Source organism: Microtus ochrogaster, linkage group LG4 (genome assembly GCF_000317375.1).
Source record: "Microtus ochrogaster isolate Prairie Vole_2 linkage group LG4, MicOch1.0, whole genome shotgun sequence".
Classification (NCBI taxonomy): Eukaryota; Metazoa; Chordata; class Mammalia; order Rodentia; family Cricetidae; genus Microtus; species Microtus ochrogaster.
In genome coordinates, this window is record NC_022030.1 from 66,185,733 (window position 1) to 66,204,350 (window position 18,618).

Here is an 18,618-nt window from a genome sequence, read left to right on the forward strand (position 1 = left end):
ATGCCTACAAGAATGGAGTCATGCACAAGGACTGTGAAGACCAAACAGAAGAGGGTTGGGAGCATGACCTAAATAGAACTGTTTAAGATTTAAGAGTGACATAGGGAAGAAATGGCATCTGAAGCACATCTCACCTCCTTATCCGTAACATGGATCCAGCACTCTGTGCTCCTGAACAGGGCTCAGCATACTTCCTGATTTAAGTATTCCTGGACAGTCTGTACTTTCTGGTATAGTGAACGAGACAGATGACACTGATATGGACATAGACACACTATTTTCTACAGCTGACATTTAAAGAAGGCTGGATATTCTATTCATTTAGCAGTCCTAACTTTTCCTATCATCTCTTGCATTTTGTTTATTTGTTTGAGACAGAATCTTTCCATATAGCCCTGGAACTCACTGGGCAGACCAGACCGGCCTCAAACACACAGAACTTCCCCAAAGTGGTCAGATTAAAAGTATCTGTCACCATGCCCACACTTCTAGCCTAGCTATTCTTGCATTTTGTCCACATTTATTAATAGCTTACTACTGTTAGTCCTATCTTTATTTGCAATAGTTATATTTTAAATTTGTATGCTATTTCTTTGTGTGTTGCCTAGAATCTCTAGTACAATGTTAACAGGCTACTTCTGGGTTCCTAGTTTAATGCTCAGCATTGTACTAACAGTGTGTCTCACACTACTCACAACTGCATCTTTCACGTCTCAGTTCTCTCTCTTCCACATGTGCACTAGTCATCATTTCCTTTTAGATATTGACAAATCAGTCAGAAATCTCAGGTGTTTTCTATTTTTAAGCTGTTTCAGAATAACTAACTTACATGGAGTTATTCTTCAGAAATTCCCATGTTTGTTTTACAATCATAGCAGGTCTATTCTTGTGTAATAGCTTAGAGTGGGAGTTCTCAACCTCCAGACTAATGACATTTTCGCTGGATAATTCTTTGTTGCTGTTCTAATTTTAGCATCCTGGGCTTTACTAACTGAATGCCAGTAGCAGCCTTCCCCTAGTGCTATCACCAAAAATGATCCTGGCATTCCAACTATCAAAAAACAGTGTGTGGATCAAAAAGTCATTGACTCAGTCAAGCAGAAAGAGGATGTGGATTCCATTACTTTCTTCTGCCACTTCCATCAAACCATAGTCTTAGTTAAGATTTTTCTCTGTAACCTTACCTACATTAGGATATTCCCCCACCTCTGTAGTCAGTTCCCTCCCTGCCATAATTCACATTAACCACCACAGTACATTGCAAAGTTTGGATGGACTCTTGGGACTCCTCTAGACCCTTCCAAAGAGTCTGATGTTTTCACAATTACAAAGACATCATTTGCCTTCCCCCACTGCACTGCTAATCATACTAAAAGGACTGATACTCCAGCACACAGCAAGGAGGTGCCAGCAAACTATAGCAGCAGTTACTTAAAACCTGCATTACTACATACTTAGTCAAAAAAGGCTGCTGGTTTCACCCAAGAATGCCCAGGAGACCTGTGCACAGTGGCACATACTTGTAATCTCAGTACTAATGAAATCTGAGGGTAGAGGATCACAAGTTTGAGAAAAGTCTAGGTTAAGAGGAGGGTGGAAGGAAGGAAGGAAGGAAGGAAGGAAGGAAGGAAGGAAGGAAGGAAGGAAGGAAAACATACCAATGAAGTAGTAGAAGTCATTAATGCTATTAAATTTTGTCCTGTTAAGTACACAATTTGGTATGAAAGATGGGAAATGTGTTTGGTTCTTTATAAATATGACTGAGTCTATTTGCCAATTATCAAAATTCTCATGTGGTATCAAACATTCAAAATTATCTGAAATGCTATTAAGTTTTTTTTCTTAAAATTTTTCTTTAAAAAAATGTGTATGTACATGAATTTACCATATGCATGCAGGAGTCCACAACAGAGATCTAGAGAGGGTGTCAAGTCCCCCTGGAACTGGAATTACAGATGGATCTGAGATGCCGAGTGTTGGGAATGGATCCCAGATCTTCTGCAAGAGCTGCAAAGGCTGAGCCACCTCTCTAGCCCTGGCCCTCTCTTTCTCATAAAAGGTTTGATACCTATGTAGTCTATAAGGGGCTAGATTTTCTTCACATATTTAAACCAATACAACATGTAAGAAAGTGATGCCACTGTGTGGATCCAATGGCCTTCTGTCAGCACAGTGAAAAATTTGAAAAATGTCTTCAAAACAATGCTACTCTTCTCCCTGAATTTTTCATTTTAGATGATAAAGCTATTTTCCATAAAAATGTTATTTGTTGCTGGGTGGTGGTGGTGCATGCCTTTAATCCCAGCACTCAGGAGGCAGAGGCAGGAGGATCTCTGTGAGTTTAAGGTTAGACTGGTCTATAGAGCTAGTTCCAGGACAGCTAGGGCTGTTACACAGAGAAACCATGTCTCAAAACAGAGAAACAAAACAGAACAACAACAGCAACAAAAACTTTCTTGATTTTAATTTCTAGTGGGGTAATATCTACTTATATAAAGCAATACTTACATTAAATATTTTTTTAAGGTCTTAGTAATTTGAGAGTATATAGATGTCATGAGAACAAAAAGCTTAAGAAATATGCTCTATAAGTCTGTCAGTCCATTTTATTGCTTTCGTGAAACATTCTTCAATATATGTCTGACGTGGGATTCCCCTTTGTATGCTGTGAATACCATTGACTAATAAAGAAAACTGTCTTGGGTCTGTGCAGGGCAGAATAGAGGTAGGTGGGGGGAAAACTAAACTGAATGCTGGGAGAAAGAAGGTGGAGACAGAGAGACACCATGTAGCCACCGCCACCAGAGACAGACTGAACCTTGTCAGTAAATCACAGCCACATGGCAATACACAGATTAATAGAAATGGGTTAAATTAAGAGTAAGAGTTAGCCAATAAGAAGCTAGAGCTTATAGGCCAAGCAGTGATTTGATTAATACAGTTTCTGTGTGGTTATTCCGAGTCTGGGCAGCAGGGAACGAACATGCAGCCTCCTACAACATGTGTCCATCATCCACCCTTCTCAACTAGAATGAAAGCTTCAAAAAGCAGAAACCTTGTCTATCTTGTATGTATGACATTCCTAGTACCGAAGATGAAGTTCAACGACAGCTGTAGTGTAGCTCAGTGGTAGAGTTACTTGCCCAGCATTTGCAAAAGTCTGCCTCAATCCCTAGCATATCTCCCTCCCCCATACATACACACACTCTCTGATAAACAGAATGAGCCACTGAGGCAATTCCTACAAGTATGAATCACTCTTTTGTGGGGTCTGTTCTTCTTCACATTGCCTTCTAAGACAAGCTTGCTGGTTCATGTGCCGGCCATAGGCATCAGCTCAGCTTCTTCTTAACTGTAGTTACTTCTATCTCAGGTTAGACCCTGTAGACTATCAGGACTGTTGGCTGTTTTGTACAGGTGTAAGATATTTAATAGTGAGAAGGAGGCCAGGGTATGCAAGCTTACCTTCTTGCCTTCTGAGTTGCAAGTGTTGCTGTGATTCTGCTAACTGCCACCTCTAATTTCCTGAGGATACACGATTCCATTGTCTGGAAATAGACATCTCCTATTTTTACATCTTATGAACCACTTTAGTAAGATTGGATAGTTTGGGTTTTTTTGTTTGTTTTTTGTTTTTTTTTTTTTTGAGACAGGGTTTCTATGTTGCTTTGAAGCCTGTCCTGGAACTAGCTCTTGTAGACCAGGCTGGCCTCGAACTCGCAGAGATCTGCCTGCCTCTGCCTCCCGAGTGCTGGGATTAAAGGCATGTGCCACCACTGGCCGGCAAGATTAGATAGTTCTACATTCTGTATTCATGCTAGCACTTACCTTATCCAGTAGTACTTTTAGACAGACAGACAAGCAGACAGAGACACAGGCGCTCTTTACAACTTTAAATCAGTTTGGTTTCCTGGTTCAAAGGGCGTTGAAAATATTAAATAGAATGAGAAAACAAAAGGAGATAGGATAAGGCTAAGAACTGTCAGCTATACACCAAAAGACACTGGAAAAGCCACAGTGGAAAACAGAGAAGAAATGATGGTTCACAGCCAAAAACTCTGGGGCTACTTAAGATTTATGTTATTTATGTGTTTATATGTTTAGGTATGTACATGTTTGAGTGTAGGTGCCTACAAAAGTCCAGAGGAGGGACTTCAAAACCTCTGGAGTTACAGGCAATTAAGGGTGGTCAGATGCGGATTCAGCAAGTGCTCTTCAACACTGAGCCAACTCAGCCTCTCTGGAACCATTCAGAACAGGAAGAATTAGCCACACATTCTCCAGATTTACTTAACTGTGACATAATATGTTAGAGTTAGGAACTCAAATCAAACAATGATTACATCATTCTATCTAAAAATAAAGATAATCTCTAAAGTCTTACTGCTTTAAAAAAAAAAAAAGGAGCCATGCAGTTGTGGCAAACACCTTTAATCCCAGCACTCGGGAGGCAGAGGCAGGCAGATCTCTGTGAGTTTGAGGCCAGCCTGGTGTATAGGAGCTTGTTCCAGAAGTTAGGGCTGTTACATAAAGAAACCCTGTCTTGAAAAACCACACAGGAAGTGGCAGTAGCAAAGTAACCTAACTTTCATCCCTAGACAGGAAATAATTTCTTAAAGGTGAGAAACTTTGACCCTATCACTCGTTCATAAACAACGGGCATTTAGGCCATTAGAGTAAGGCACCTATAGAGCACAAAAGGAGAGTAAAGACACAGCGCTCAGAGCTCTCAGACTAGCAAGTAAGGGAGACAAAAAACAAATTAACAAGTTGAAGATAGTGGCAGTTTAGACATTTCAAGACAGGTGCCCAAATGATGGAGATTTGTATTATGTGCACATGAGTGGGATAAAGAAGGAAGATTCTGAGACTCTCTATTCTAAGAAAAGAAATACATGTGAGCGTTCTGAAAGAGAAATGGGGCTTTGGTGAAAATAAATGAGGGGAACACCATTCCCAAAGGACGAGGGAAAAGACAATAAGACTAAGACAGTATAGTCTATTTGATTATCTAACTTTGAAGACTAAGGTTCATGACATAGAATATAAGGATTGTCCTCAAGAAAAGTGGAACTCACAGGCTCTATTCTAAGCCCTTTCAGGAGCAAAACACATAGGACTCTTCTGAGAAGATTGGTTAAGACCTGACCAGGATCAAAGCCAGGCTTTAGACTGTAATGATTAGGTAGATGGGGATGCTATGTGTTGAGAGGAAAGCAAAGCAAAACAAAAAACTTAGGAAACCAGGAGGAAAATGTGATTCAGTGGTAGAACACTTCCCCAGCATGCAGAGGTAGCTGCTGTCTAGTGCCCAGTCCTGGCTAGTGGAAAGACTGCTTTCAAGAATCAGATCACTAATACTTCAAGAGTGGAGAAAATGAACACTTGATGCCATGGCTCAATCACATTCCAGCACGCAGAAAACTGTTCCACATTCCAAACCAGCTTGAACTATAGAGTGAAACCCTATTTAAAAAATTAACCCAACTACATCCAAATGGAAATTTATTGGTTTTTAAAAGTTACCTCATAGACTATCTTTGGTCCTTAATAAAGGAGTTAAAGCCAGGTGCATACCTTTTCTGCTTTTTTGTCAGAAATGTCTTGCTTTTCCAAAACAGCCATGCTCTCCTTCAGGTTCTTCACAATATCTGCCGGAGATTTGTGAGACTTTCCAAACGGGAACGGCATGACGGCAGCAACAGAGTCTTCCACTGCACTCTACCTGCTAGACCTGCAACAGAGCACAAGGATCATGTGAGAGAAGTAGGGCTAACAGAAGACACACTTCACACTCTAATCTGTGAAGAAAGCCATCTTGGGGGCTGGAGACAGCTCAGCACTTAAAAGAGTCTTGGTCTTCCAGAGGACAAGGTTTTGGTTCCTAGCACTGATAACTATCTGATGCCCTATTCTGGCCTCCTCAGACACATGGTATATAGATATACGTGCAAGCAAAACCCCATACACATAAAAGTTTTTCAAACTTAAGTTTTGGTAACCTGGCAAGCCGACTAAAGCATGTGAAAATATTGTTACAGAGAGGCCTTCTGAAACCCTCTTAATTTTTAAGCACCATTTTATTTCCCCCATCTCTTCTTCTAATTATTCAAACAGGTGCCTGTGGGTGCTTCTGACTGATACAGCAGTAGGATGTACCTCTCACAGGGCAACTACTACTGTCAGACCCAATGCTAAGTTCTCTCCTCATTCAAACAACCCTGGCAGTCATTACTGCTTTCTTACAGATGATGTGAAGAAGGCTGACAATGTGGCTCAAGGTAAAAACAAGCTCCAGTTCCTATTGACCTTGTTCTTAGTTATAAATAATACTATGACTCCAATTGACAGTGTCTGAGGAAAGTAAGGCAAAAAGCCAGAGATGGAGCTCAACTAAACAGCATCATCATCAGCAACATGCTCTTATCCCAGAAGTTATGTTGCTCCCTCACAACACCCCAGTAGGCTTTTTTTATATGTGTGTACTTCCTTGGCATCTGAGTATTTCAGAGCTGGAGGGAACCTTGACAACATCTTGGATCAATCTCCTAAGATATCCTTAAGATAAGATGTTACTTATGGTCTTCCTACTCTCCTAGTGCAGATGTAAACATCACTGATCAAATTCCTTCGGGAGTGCTAACAATGCTCTTAACTTTCTGTGGCAGTAGTTTGTGGTAGTGGAAACTAACATTACAACTACATAAATCACGGTATTACTTTATCTGAATAAAGACTACAGTTACCTAAAAGCTACCATAATAAACTCAGGAGGACAACCAGACCCACACATAATTTCAGCACCTGGAAGGCAAGGTAGAAGAGAACAGCCTGATTCTCCCAAAAGCTCCAGGCAGCCAGGGTTACAGAATGAGCTGGCTGCTGTCACAAACAAACTTAACAGGACAACAATGGAAGCAACTAACATAGTAGCATGTTGGAAGTCACAAGTTTTTTGTTTTCTCCATTAAAAGGATTGAAAAGAAGAACTGGGAGTGGGTATAGCTCAGTAAATGGGTCTAATATTTGCAAAACCCTGCATTCGATTCCCAGCAATGGGAAAGATTAATAAAAATTTCAAAGTTGGAACCAAAGGCATTAATGGACATTAAATAACTTCATATATAATATAAAAGGGTAACACTTTTCTGAAGAACCTTATGTATCTCTTAGTGGCTTTCAAACTAAATTTCAATTTCACATTTTTAGTTGCACCAGGTACCTTCCTACCTCTCATCCTTGCATCAAATCAGGAAGAGAGGGGTCTGGAATACTGCATCCCAGTTCTGTGTTTTCCTTTGTATGCATGCATATTACATTCATACCTCTACTGCACAGTATGTTAACACTTCCTTTGACCTTTGAAAATTCATCTGAAAATTTTGAACTTTCCCCCTAATAGGATATAAAGAAATGCATGGTTTTTACAAAGAACAGGAAAGAACATGTAGATTTACTGCTAATGTTGAACCTATATAATGAAATCATAACTACATTATTTCTCAACAAGTTTTGATGCGATCTCTTCTGACCAGTCTATTCCCTGTCTCAGTTTCTGTCATCTTACAAATCGTACTCTGAGACGGGTGTTAGCGGAGCACAGCTTTAGTCCTAACACTGGAAGGCAGAGACAGGTGGATCTCTTAAGTTTGAGGCCAGCCTGGTCTACATAGCAAGTTCCAGGAAGCCAGGGCTACACAGAGAAACCCTGTCTTGGGGGAAAACAAAACAAAACAAACAACAATCCCTCCAACCCCTCCCCAGGTCAATTCTAACTGACCTTAATAATAAAAACCTAGAGTCTGATATTAGGGGGTGAAAGCTGAAAGATCAGAGAAGCAGAGCAGCCAGCCACTGGTCCTTACCTCTATGAAATCCTCAGACCAAATGGGGTATTCAGTCTGTCTCAGGTAAGAACTCTAGAAGCTGGCTGCTCTGTTTCTGATTTTTCAGCATTTACCACTATATTTAACTCTTATTTTTTTATTTATTAAGGCCAATTAGAATTTGCGCTACACAGATCCTATTTTGATCAAATTAAGCCGGGTGATGGTGATGCACACCTTTAATCTCAGCACTTGGGAGGCAGAGGCAGGTGGATCTCTGTGAATTCAAGGTCAGTCTGGTTTACAAAAATTAGTTCCAGGACAGGCTCCAAAGCTACAGCGAAACCCTGTCTGGGGGGTGGGGGAGTAGAGACACAATGACATCTTCATTAATCAAAGAAATAATTTAACACATGCCCTTAACCATGGGTTCTCACAACTCAAATCCACTTCTAAGCACCTTTTTAAATAACAACTTTGGATGAGTGCTGTACTGTCTCAGATTATCTGCTCAATGGCATATAAAATCCAGGTTATTTTTTTCTATTATCATTCAAACAGGGTATCTCTACATACATGGTAGGTCACACAATACAGTTTCTGGAACAAGTATCTTTGTGTACCTTTATTCTGTAGAAATCACTATGGAGCTATGCAGATGTTTTCTGCTCTGCTTAGATCATGGAAGAGGTAACCAGGTTGATGGTGGTTAAAAGGTCCTATGATGTTAGTCACAAACACAAAACACAGCCTCCAGGGAGACCATGTATATAATATTTCTCTGTTTAGAAAAGGTTATGAAATAATTATTCTTAATATGCCAAACAGGAACATAAAAACAAATCCAATGTCCTCTGCAATAAGCATACACTGACACGTAACTCAAGACAATAAGCAGATATTCCACAAAGGATCCAATCGCATCAGGAGAATTATTCATGATGCATAAAAAAAAACCCTTCTTTAATATTATGATTAAGTTTTTAAACTAAAGCTAAAGTAAAAGCATGGGTGCCTATTTGTGATGATAATCAGCGATCTGTCTGGAGGTCAAGGGTGATCTGGAAAGGGCACAGTGATGAAGTGATGATTTAACACATCACCTTCATGCTACAACGAATACTTAGAGCCCTGAAAGCTCAGCGTGTGACTGTATCGCTACTTCTTGCTTTGCCTTGTTGTTTGCCACCAGATGCCTTCCTCTGCATTTATTACTTTTCTGAAATTAATTCAGTGACTCATCTTTGCTCTGATGTTAATGTCCTTCAAGGTTTTGGCTCTCTCCCTTGCCCTCTATTTGCTCTGTCAGCCTCATCTATAGTTACAGCAACTGCTATCTATATGCTATCCAGACACCCAAATCTGTCATGTCATCCTAACACCCAAATCTCATCCAAGTCCTACTTCTTGTTCCTTGTGTTACACCCTCCCGCCCCATTGCGTCCGTCACAACACTTGGCCATGATAGATGGTGCCACTTGCTTAACTCTCCCATACGACCAGTTCACTATTTTGAGTCAACTCTATTTTGCAAATCTCTATTCTTTAGGACATTTGGCATTCTCCATATAGGCCAGAGGTTGCAATGGAATCAATAGTACTTGTATGACATGATATGAGAATCCGTATGCTGCAAACTTGATCCTCAATACACAATTGAGATGCTGAGATTTAAATGGGAGGATTTCATGAGAATGGAACCTCGTGAATTGACTAATGCTGCCTTTTTATAAGCGATTTCTTTTGCTTGTTTTGTCTAGAAACCTGTTCTGGGATTTAGCCTCCATAAGAGTTACATAGTGCTAAGTATTTTGTCATAGCAGTACACAAGAGAGCAAGACAAGAATGATTAGTGTTGGATGTCAACAATGAATGAGGGATTACCTGGCCAATGGAAAGAGTACCACCATCATTGAAAAGGGAGCATTGCTTTTCAGTTGGTATCCGCATAAGCTTAATCCTGCAAATTTACACATCCTTAGGTGGGGTGAAAGTCAAATAATGAGTATTTTCCTTCTGTTGCTATATCTAAGTCCATCACTGAGAAACAAATACCCAGCTTTTCAAGAAAGGCTCTCCTGTTCATTCTGACAAATTCTAACATTAAGGTTTACTAAGGAACAGTGAGAATTGGTGACAATTAGTGGGTCAATATATTCTCTTAATTTCTTGCTTTTATATTTGTCCTTGTTTACATTGGTACCCACTCTCTTCCCCAAAACAGACGGGGAGACCAGAGGATGCTAGAAACAGTCAACTTCGGTTTAAAACTTTACCAAAAGAATAACCACACCATTAAAGTTAGGACTGTTAGGTACTACCACCTTGACAAGTAGATTGCTCTGGCTTATGTACCATACTCCTATACTCACATGCTAAATACTGAAAAAAAAAAGCCATCAAATCAGTATCAGGACACAGTCATTCATTCAATAATATATGCTACAAACTTAAGGTATCTAGTGCTTGCTTTCCAGACAAAATTCTGATGTGCATGGGTGTGGGTGTGTGTTTAGAGACAATAATGAAAACTGCTAAATGACAACACATTCCTAGACAGCTGACTTCATAAAACTGCATATTAACATGTGTTAGATTTGACTCATCAACTTGGTGGTCAAATGTAAATAGTAAAAATGAACAAAAAGCCCATACAATGTAAGGTGATTGCATCCTAGGGCCATTAGGGTCCCTGATTAAGTATGCAGTCATAGAAAGTGTGAATGCAATACATACAAACTCTATGACCCAATGCTATACTACCACTGTTAATGCTACTTAATATACACAGTTACCAAATAAGCAAATAGTTTCTAAGTATTAAACTATTTAATAGTATATGGTAAGTACTGAAGGTAGAGTGATTAATTACATGGATTTTAAAGACAGTCTGAGATTAGATTCAAATCAATTTCACCGGACCTCAACTTAGACTAAGCCCCTTTCCTTTATATATGAAAGGTGAAAAACAAGTTACTAACGTGATGTACAAATAAAAATACTCCAAATACAAGTATTTCCATTTGCACATCACGCATTGGAGAGGTGGGTCAGTGATTAAGAGCATGTACTGCTGCTCCTCTAGGACTGGAGTTCAATTCCCAGCACCACATTAGGTAGCTCAGAAGCACCCATAAGTCCATCTTGATATCCTTGGCCTGTTAGCACGTGCACATCTGTGCATGTACGCACACATGCACATGCACAAAATAGAGGCATATATAATTCAAAAATAACAAAAAAATTAATTTGTACATCACATAAAAGTAGCTATTGTTTGAAACACATAGAAAATTTTTAATAGAAGAAGCTAGCTACCCACCCCTGCCTCTAAACTCTGATTCAAAATTACTAATTTCAGAATAAAAACAAATAGTTGATTATCTATCTAGATACTATATAGTACAATAAGGTAAGAGTGTATATCCTTCCCTTTTGTGCCTGTAACTAAAAAAAAACTCCACTCAGCTTCTAGATGGAAGGGAGGCCTCTCCTCAAATATAATTTGGATACTCAGCTTCATTTAAACTAAACAGGAGGACTGTTAAGAAGCCAGCTGGAGCCTTAGTTAATTACCAAAGTCACCATAAATACAACTCTAAACTAACTATGCCAAACTAAACCAAAGCTCAGGATATACTGGATAGAGTGGGTTTTGCAATTACAGAGACTTTCTGGGCCAGGTGTGGCAACGTGTCAACCTACACCATTAATCCTATCACTTAAAAGGTAGACCTAGTAACTTTGATGCCAGCCTGACTCTGACTGTCTCTCCCCCCCCCCTCTCTCTCCCTCCCTCCCTCCCTCCCCACACACACAGAGGGGTGAGGGCAGGGGGAGGGTTCTTTCCTGGCCAATGCTAACCACAGATAGTGAAATTTTACAGCCTAGATAAGAACCTAGACTGTGATAGGAAAGGCAACAGTAGCAGGAACATTTAAAACAATGTAGCACCTCTCCTAAACAGTTTAAAAGTACTGTTGCTTCTCTGTTCAACCTCCATCTCCACCCAATGACTTAGCATTTCATTCAGAAAACTGACTCTTCAATATAATTACAAGACTCCTGTGATTGGTTCCTCTCTAGGCTCATCTTCCTTACTCTAGGTTTTAGTTATAATCAACTTGACATTTCTAGACTGGACCCAGACATATTTCCCACATTTTACACACAAATGCTTAGCCCCCCCCCCCCAATCTTTGTTTTTTGTTCCACATGCCTGTACAAATGACACCCAATAACAAAGGCCTATACCAGGGTGTTTGGCTGTATACACCTGCAATCCCAACAGTCAGGAGGAGGCAGCAGGATCATGAGTTTGAAGCCATCCAGGGCTACAGAGTAAGACCTTTTCCCAAAAAATAAACATTGGGGCTGGAGAGATGGCTCAGGGGTTGAGAGCACTAACTGCTCTTCCAGAGGACCCAGGTTCAATTCAATTGGCAGCTCTAACTCCAATATCTGATATCCTCACATAGACATACATATAGGCAAAACAATGCACATAAAGTAAAAATAAATTATATTAAAAAAAACACGGTACTGGGAGTATGGCACACTAACAGAGTGCTTGTTTGGTTTGCATAAAGCCCTAGGCTCAAATCCCAGGGTTAAAAAGATAAACAAGTAACTGAAAAGAACACACACACACACACACACACACACCTTTGGCTGTTTCCAAGATGAGCCTTATCTCCTTATCTTTCCAGATCTTATACAACCTGACATCAATTTATCTCTCTTCTCTATTATCCTATGTCCCACAAAATCAAGGGCTTTGTTCATTTCACTGCTTCGTTCAATTGTTTTTCTCCTATGATCTGACACTTACAAGCTTGATTTTTTTTCCTTTCTCTGTGTTTGTTGACATACAAATCATGTATGTATAGTTTGACTGTGTGGTGGGCACATGTGTGTGCATTCACAAAGGCCTGAGGTTGATGTAGGGAATCATATTTGATGCTCTTCAACCTATCCACAAAAACAATGCCTCATCAAAACCCAGAGATCACTGAGAAGGCTAGTCTAACTAGCTAGCTTGCTCTGGAAAGCTCCTGTCTCAGTAACCCAGATCTGGAATTATGCATAGGCCGCCTTACCCACCCAGCATTTATGTGGAGTGTGGGGTCTGAATGCCAGTCCTCATACTGTGCTTACACGGCAAGCACTTTAACCACTGAGACATCTCCCTAGTCCTTGAATAATATTTACAAAAGAGAATATTTCTTCTAATTCTCAAAAAAAAAAAAATCAAAGTAGTGTTCTGACACTTTGTTCCTAAGACAATCCTTTTTTATTTCTATTCCATTCTATATATGAGTAAGAAGGCTCAAAAGTACTAGATGAAGCTGAGACGTGGTACATATCTGTAATCCTAGATTTTGGAAGCAGAAGCGGGGGACTGCTAACAGCTGAAGGCTAGCTGCTCTGTACATGGAGTTCTGGGCCAGCCAGGATTATATGGCAAAACTCTGTTCTATCCCACTCCCCAACAAAAAGACAAAGAAAATTTTCAATGACTTTCAGTCAGTAAAGGAGACCTGGGCATAAGAATTAGGTCTTGATCAACTTCTTATACAGTATTTATCAGTGTATCCAGTAACTTTCATGTTATAATGATCTACTCATTATTTATCAATAATCTTAAGAATATCCCACTCAAATCTAAAACTCAACTTCACCAATGTGTCCTAATAATGGCTTCTCTACAGTGATAGTAGAAATATAGCCAATGCTGGAAAAATCTAAAATTACCTGTGAAAACTGACATGAAGAAAACTATCTGCAATTTCTCTTAAATGAAAATATTTGCAGCTTTGTCATAGCCAGAACCTAAATGCCCCTCGACTGAAGAATGGATAAGGAAAATGTGGTACATTTATACAATGGAGTACTACACAGCAGGAAAAAAAACCCGACATCTTGAATTCTGCAGGCAAATGGATTGAGTTAGAAAACATCATTTTGAGTGAGGTAACCCAGACACAGAAAGACAATTATCACATGTACGCACTCATAGGTGGTTTTTAAACATAAAGCAAAGAAAACCAGCCTACAAACTACAATCCCAGAGAACCTAGACAACAATGAGGACACTGAGAGAGACTGACATAGATCTAATCTACATGGGAAATAGAAAAAGACAAGATCTCCTAAGTAAATTGGGAGCATGGGGACCTTAGGGGAGGACTGGAGGGGGGACGGGAGAGGTAGGGAGGGGAGCAGAGAAAAATGTAGAGCTCAATAAAAATCAATAAAGAAAAGAAGAAGAAGAAAATATTTGCTGGGTGGTGGTGGCACATGTCTTTAATCCCAGCACTCAGAGGCAGAGGCAGGTGAAATCTCTAAGTTTGAGATCAGCCTGATCTACAGAGTGAGTTCCAGAACGGCCAGGGCTACACAGAAAAATCCTGTCTCAAAAAAATAAAAACAAAACAAAACACCCTGTTACCCCTCAAAAAACAAAACAGAAAACCACCCAGAAACCACAAGTTTAAAATATAAAACTGGACATACACTATAATCCTGCTTGTGATCTTTATGTGCGGGAAGAGGAATGCATGGGGACACGGCAGTACACATGTGTACAGGTCAGAGAACAACTTCAAGGAGCAAATTCTAAATTCTCTCCATCATATGGGTCCTGGGCTGGCAGCCAAGTGACCCCACCAGCTGACCTATCTTGCCAGCCCTAAATCTTTACATTCAGAGGCATATGCTGGCTGAAAATAATAATAATAATAATAACAACAACAACAACTACTACTACTACCCATTTTCATTAAATTAGAAATTTACCACGTACAATGTAACATCTATAAAAAGATTTATATTTTCATGTATATATATGCCACGTGTATGACGGTATCCATGGAAGCCAGAAGAGGGAGTCTGATCCCCTGGAGCTGGAGTTACAGAAGGGTGGCTAATGGGTGCTGTGAAGTGAATATGTGCCCTCTAGAAGACCGATGAGCCATCTTTCTAGCCTAGTTGTAACATTGTGATATAGATATGAATAATTTGCATTGGTATGGATTTTAAGGTCAATTTTGTTATATGTATATGTATTTCTAATCTTGATTAAGGTATTGTGATTGTGTAGTTCATTTAAAAATGTAATATATAATTAGGAAATATAGGTTGCTAATGGATAATCATCAATAATAGTCAAGTTTGTAGTCAATGTTAGATTTTCTAGATATAGTCAATGTTAGATTTTCTAGATATATAGAGATAAATTTCAGTTAGACAGGCATTCTTCACATCTTTCAAAGACTCCAGAATATGGTATTTAAAATGTTTTAATAATTTAGGACTTTTCATGACAATGAGACACGTCTGCTCCTGGCAGCACCAATCTACTTCAAGAGGAGGATGGGCATTGAAGAGGCTCCTTATGGAGTTTGATAGCCATTTGGGCAAGAAACTGCTCTTGCCTGGACTGCTGCATGAACTGGATCCAAAGAACCTGCAGAGAGAGGACTGCTGAATTTGCCTAAAGGTGAGATGGTCTTTCGGGGTTCCTGATTCATGAAAGAGTCTGCGAGACATTCTGCAGGACACAGCAGATAATGACTGAACTGTCTTTGAAATTTCCTGCTTCATGGAAAAGTCTGCTGGATACTATGGACCTGAAGGCTGAAGATGGATGCCCCAATAGTTCAGAGGAACTTTGGGTGACTGTACAGGCAGCGAGATGTCTCTGTCATTTCTGGAGTTTTAGATTTCTTGTTTGCTTAGGTAATATTATATCCTTCTGGAGTCTTTGATGGAGTTGAAGAATAAATAGATATAGTTTTCCTTAGTTATGATAAAAGATAAAATAGATATAAATATTGTAACTGTAATTCTTGCATATTATAACTTATGTTTTGTTATATGTAATTTTACTATGTTAAAGTTAAAGCCTTTCTTTTTTGTTTAAACAGAAAAAGGGGAAATGATGTGGGAGTCTTCTGTTTTGTGTTGATTTCATTGGTTAAATAAAGAAACTGCCTTGGCCCTTTAAAAGGACAAAAAATTAGGTAGGCGGAGTAAACAGAACAGAATGCTGGGAGAAAGAAGTCGAGTCAGGCAGTCGCCATGACTCTCCCACCCGACACAGGTTAAGATCTTCCCTGGTAAGCCACCTTGTGGTGCTACACACATTATTAAAAATGGGTTAATCGAGATGTGAGAGTTAGCCAATAAGAGGCTGGAACTAATAGGCCAGGCAATGTTCAAAAGAATACAGTTTCTGTGTAATTATTTCGGGTAAAGCTAGCCTGGTGGCGGGATGCAGTCTGCTGTTCCTTACTATAACATTGATAAATTATTTCAAAATCGTCTTCCACTAGAAGGAACTGGGGAAATATTTATGAAAGAGTGGGAAATACATAATTATGAGCCTGGGTATGCCAGAATAGACATACAGGCCTAGGATTTTACAGGCCATTTTGAGTATAAAAATAAAATGACTATAATGCACTGATATACAAATTAAACACCTACATATATAACATATACATTTAAAAGCAATACAACAGTGAAGTTCCTTATAAGTAAGTCTAGGGAGGTAACTCAGTGAGTAGAAGAACCTGCAGCTGAAATCCAGTGAGATGGCTGAGGCACAAATAAAAGCTGGACCCTGAGAACAATGAGGTAGAGTAGGAATTGGAGACAGGAGAAGCCCCTGTGAGTCCTGGCATAAGCGACCCTCATACGTGAATACATACAAATTGTAAACATAGAGAAACAATAGTAACTCTTTTTTTTTAAAGTAGCATCCGGTCATGAGGGCACACATCTTTAATTTAGGACTTGGGAGGCAGAGGCAGGGAGATCTCTGAGTTCAATGCCAGCCTGGTCTACAGAGTGAATTCCAGGACAGCCAGGGCTATACAGAGAAACCAGTCTCAAAAAAACAAAAAAGGGAGAAAAAAGAAACTAAAAGGGAAGCAATAGCACATTTATTCTACCTTTTTTGTACGTAGTCCATTACTTGAGGGTAAGTGGCTGACAAGAAAGTTCTTTAAAGACAATTCATAGCTAATAAACTACAGTAATCTTTGATGGGTTACATTAACATGATGGATCTAACAATACTTACCAGGGTCATTAAGACCCAGCATCTCTCTGAAGATCCTGATTGTGTGGAGAGAAGAATCTGAAACCCCATCCTCTTCACAGCCACCCCCTCTGAGTCACTGAGCTGATGTCAGCTTCCTGGTCTTCATAAAAATTGAGGAAATGATTCCTGACCTGCCCTCCTAGAAATCTGTTCCTAAGAAATGAGTAAACAAAGAGCTGTTCTGGCCAGACAACAAGTTCTGTAGACCAGCTGAAGTCACGGAGCGTGTGAGAGTGATTCAGATAAGCAGCAGTGTGAGACTATCAAACTAAGAAGGTTATGACTATAATCCCAGCACTTGATGGGCTGAGGTAGGAGATCACAAGTTCAAGCCAGTCTGGGCTAGACTAAATTTCCAGGCCTACAGATCTATTGCATGAGACTCTGTCTCAACAAAACAAACAAAAGCCTTGATCCTCCACTTGTTTCCACCCCTTTAACCAATTCTTTTGTTTTTGTGTTTTTTTTTTTTTCAATCCCTATTACCCACTGTCTTTTTCTTATGGACCTGTGAAATACTGTCTGTACACCTCCCCTCTTGTTTTTACAAATATGCTCTCATTAGCCGGGTGCTGGTGGTGCATGCCTTTAATCCCATCACTCAGGAGGTAGAGGCAAGCAGGTCTCTTTGAGTTCAAGAGCAGCCTGGACTGCGGAGTGAGTTCTGGGACAGAATCAAAAGCTACAGAGAAATGCTCTCTCTAACACAAACAAACCATTTTGGTTGGAGAGATGGCTCAGCGATTAAACTACCTGCTCTTCCAAGGTACTAAGTTCAATTCCCAGCACCCACATGGTGGCTCACAATCATCTGTAATGAGACCTGGTATTCTCTTCTGGCCTGCAGGCATAGATATAGGCAAAACATTGTATACAGAATAAATAAATCTTTAAAACAACAAAAACAAAACACAAATATGTTCTCCTTGTCCATCATTTGTACATCGATTTAATGTCACCTAATGTACAAAGTTTTCATTTTCTTTAAAATTTCATCTATATGTGAATGTGAGTGAGTTTGAGCAGTGCCCTTGAGGCCAGAAGAGGCCATTAGATCACTGGACATGGAGTTACAGGTGATTAAAAGCTCCTCAATGTTGGTACTGAGAACCAAACTCAGGTTCTCTGCAGGAGCAGCAAGCACTCCTATCTGCTGAGCCATTTCTCCATGCTCACTTTTCATTTTTTTTTGTGCAGTCTCACCTATAAATCTTTAAAATAAATAAGTAAATAAGTTTGGATTTCTTACTAGACTACAACAGCATGCTGAATATGAAAGATTTTTATGTATACAGATATCACACATTTATAATTAATGGTATCTTTTTAACAAATATACCATTCTAATGGATTCTCATTTAAATTTCATTTTATTGTCCAGTTTGATTTCTTTCATTAAAGCATTGCTTAGTTGTAAAAAAAAAATAACTAAGGAATTTACTATGTCATATGAATTGTGGGCTTTTATTCAGTTAGTCATCTAATTAAGCTACTTTGGGGTGTATAGTATATTTCCACATGAACTAACTATACTTAATACATAATAAGTATGATGTTAGGCAAAATTATTTATATTTGAAGCATTTTTTCACAGTCAGAAGCCTCTGATTTGAGGCTATTTAAAAATTCAAACAGCACATAGCTTTTGTAAAGGAATTCTTTTTTTTTTTTTTTTGAGACAGG

At 39.4% G+C, this 18,618-nt stretch overlaps 1 protein-coding gene across 1 annotated transcript in view; it reads right to left on the reverse strand.

Annotated features, from left to right (window-relative positions):
• Positions 1-18,618, reverse strand: part of Cab39 (calcium binding protein 39) — an 81,012-nt gene that overhangs the window by 37,288 nt on the left and 25,106 nt on the right. Inside the window, exon 2 of the mRNA XM_005361776.2 lies at positions 5,578-5,734. Within this exon, the coding sequence (XP_005361833.1) occupies positions 5,578-5,691 (114 nt within the window). The 5' untranslated portion in view covers positions 5,692-5,734. The remainder of the gene's footprint in view (positions 1-5,577; positions 5,735-18,618) is intronic.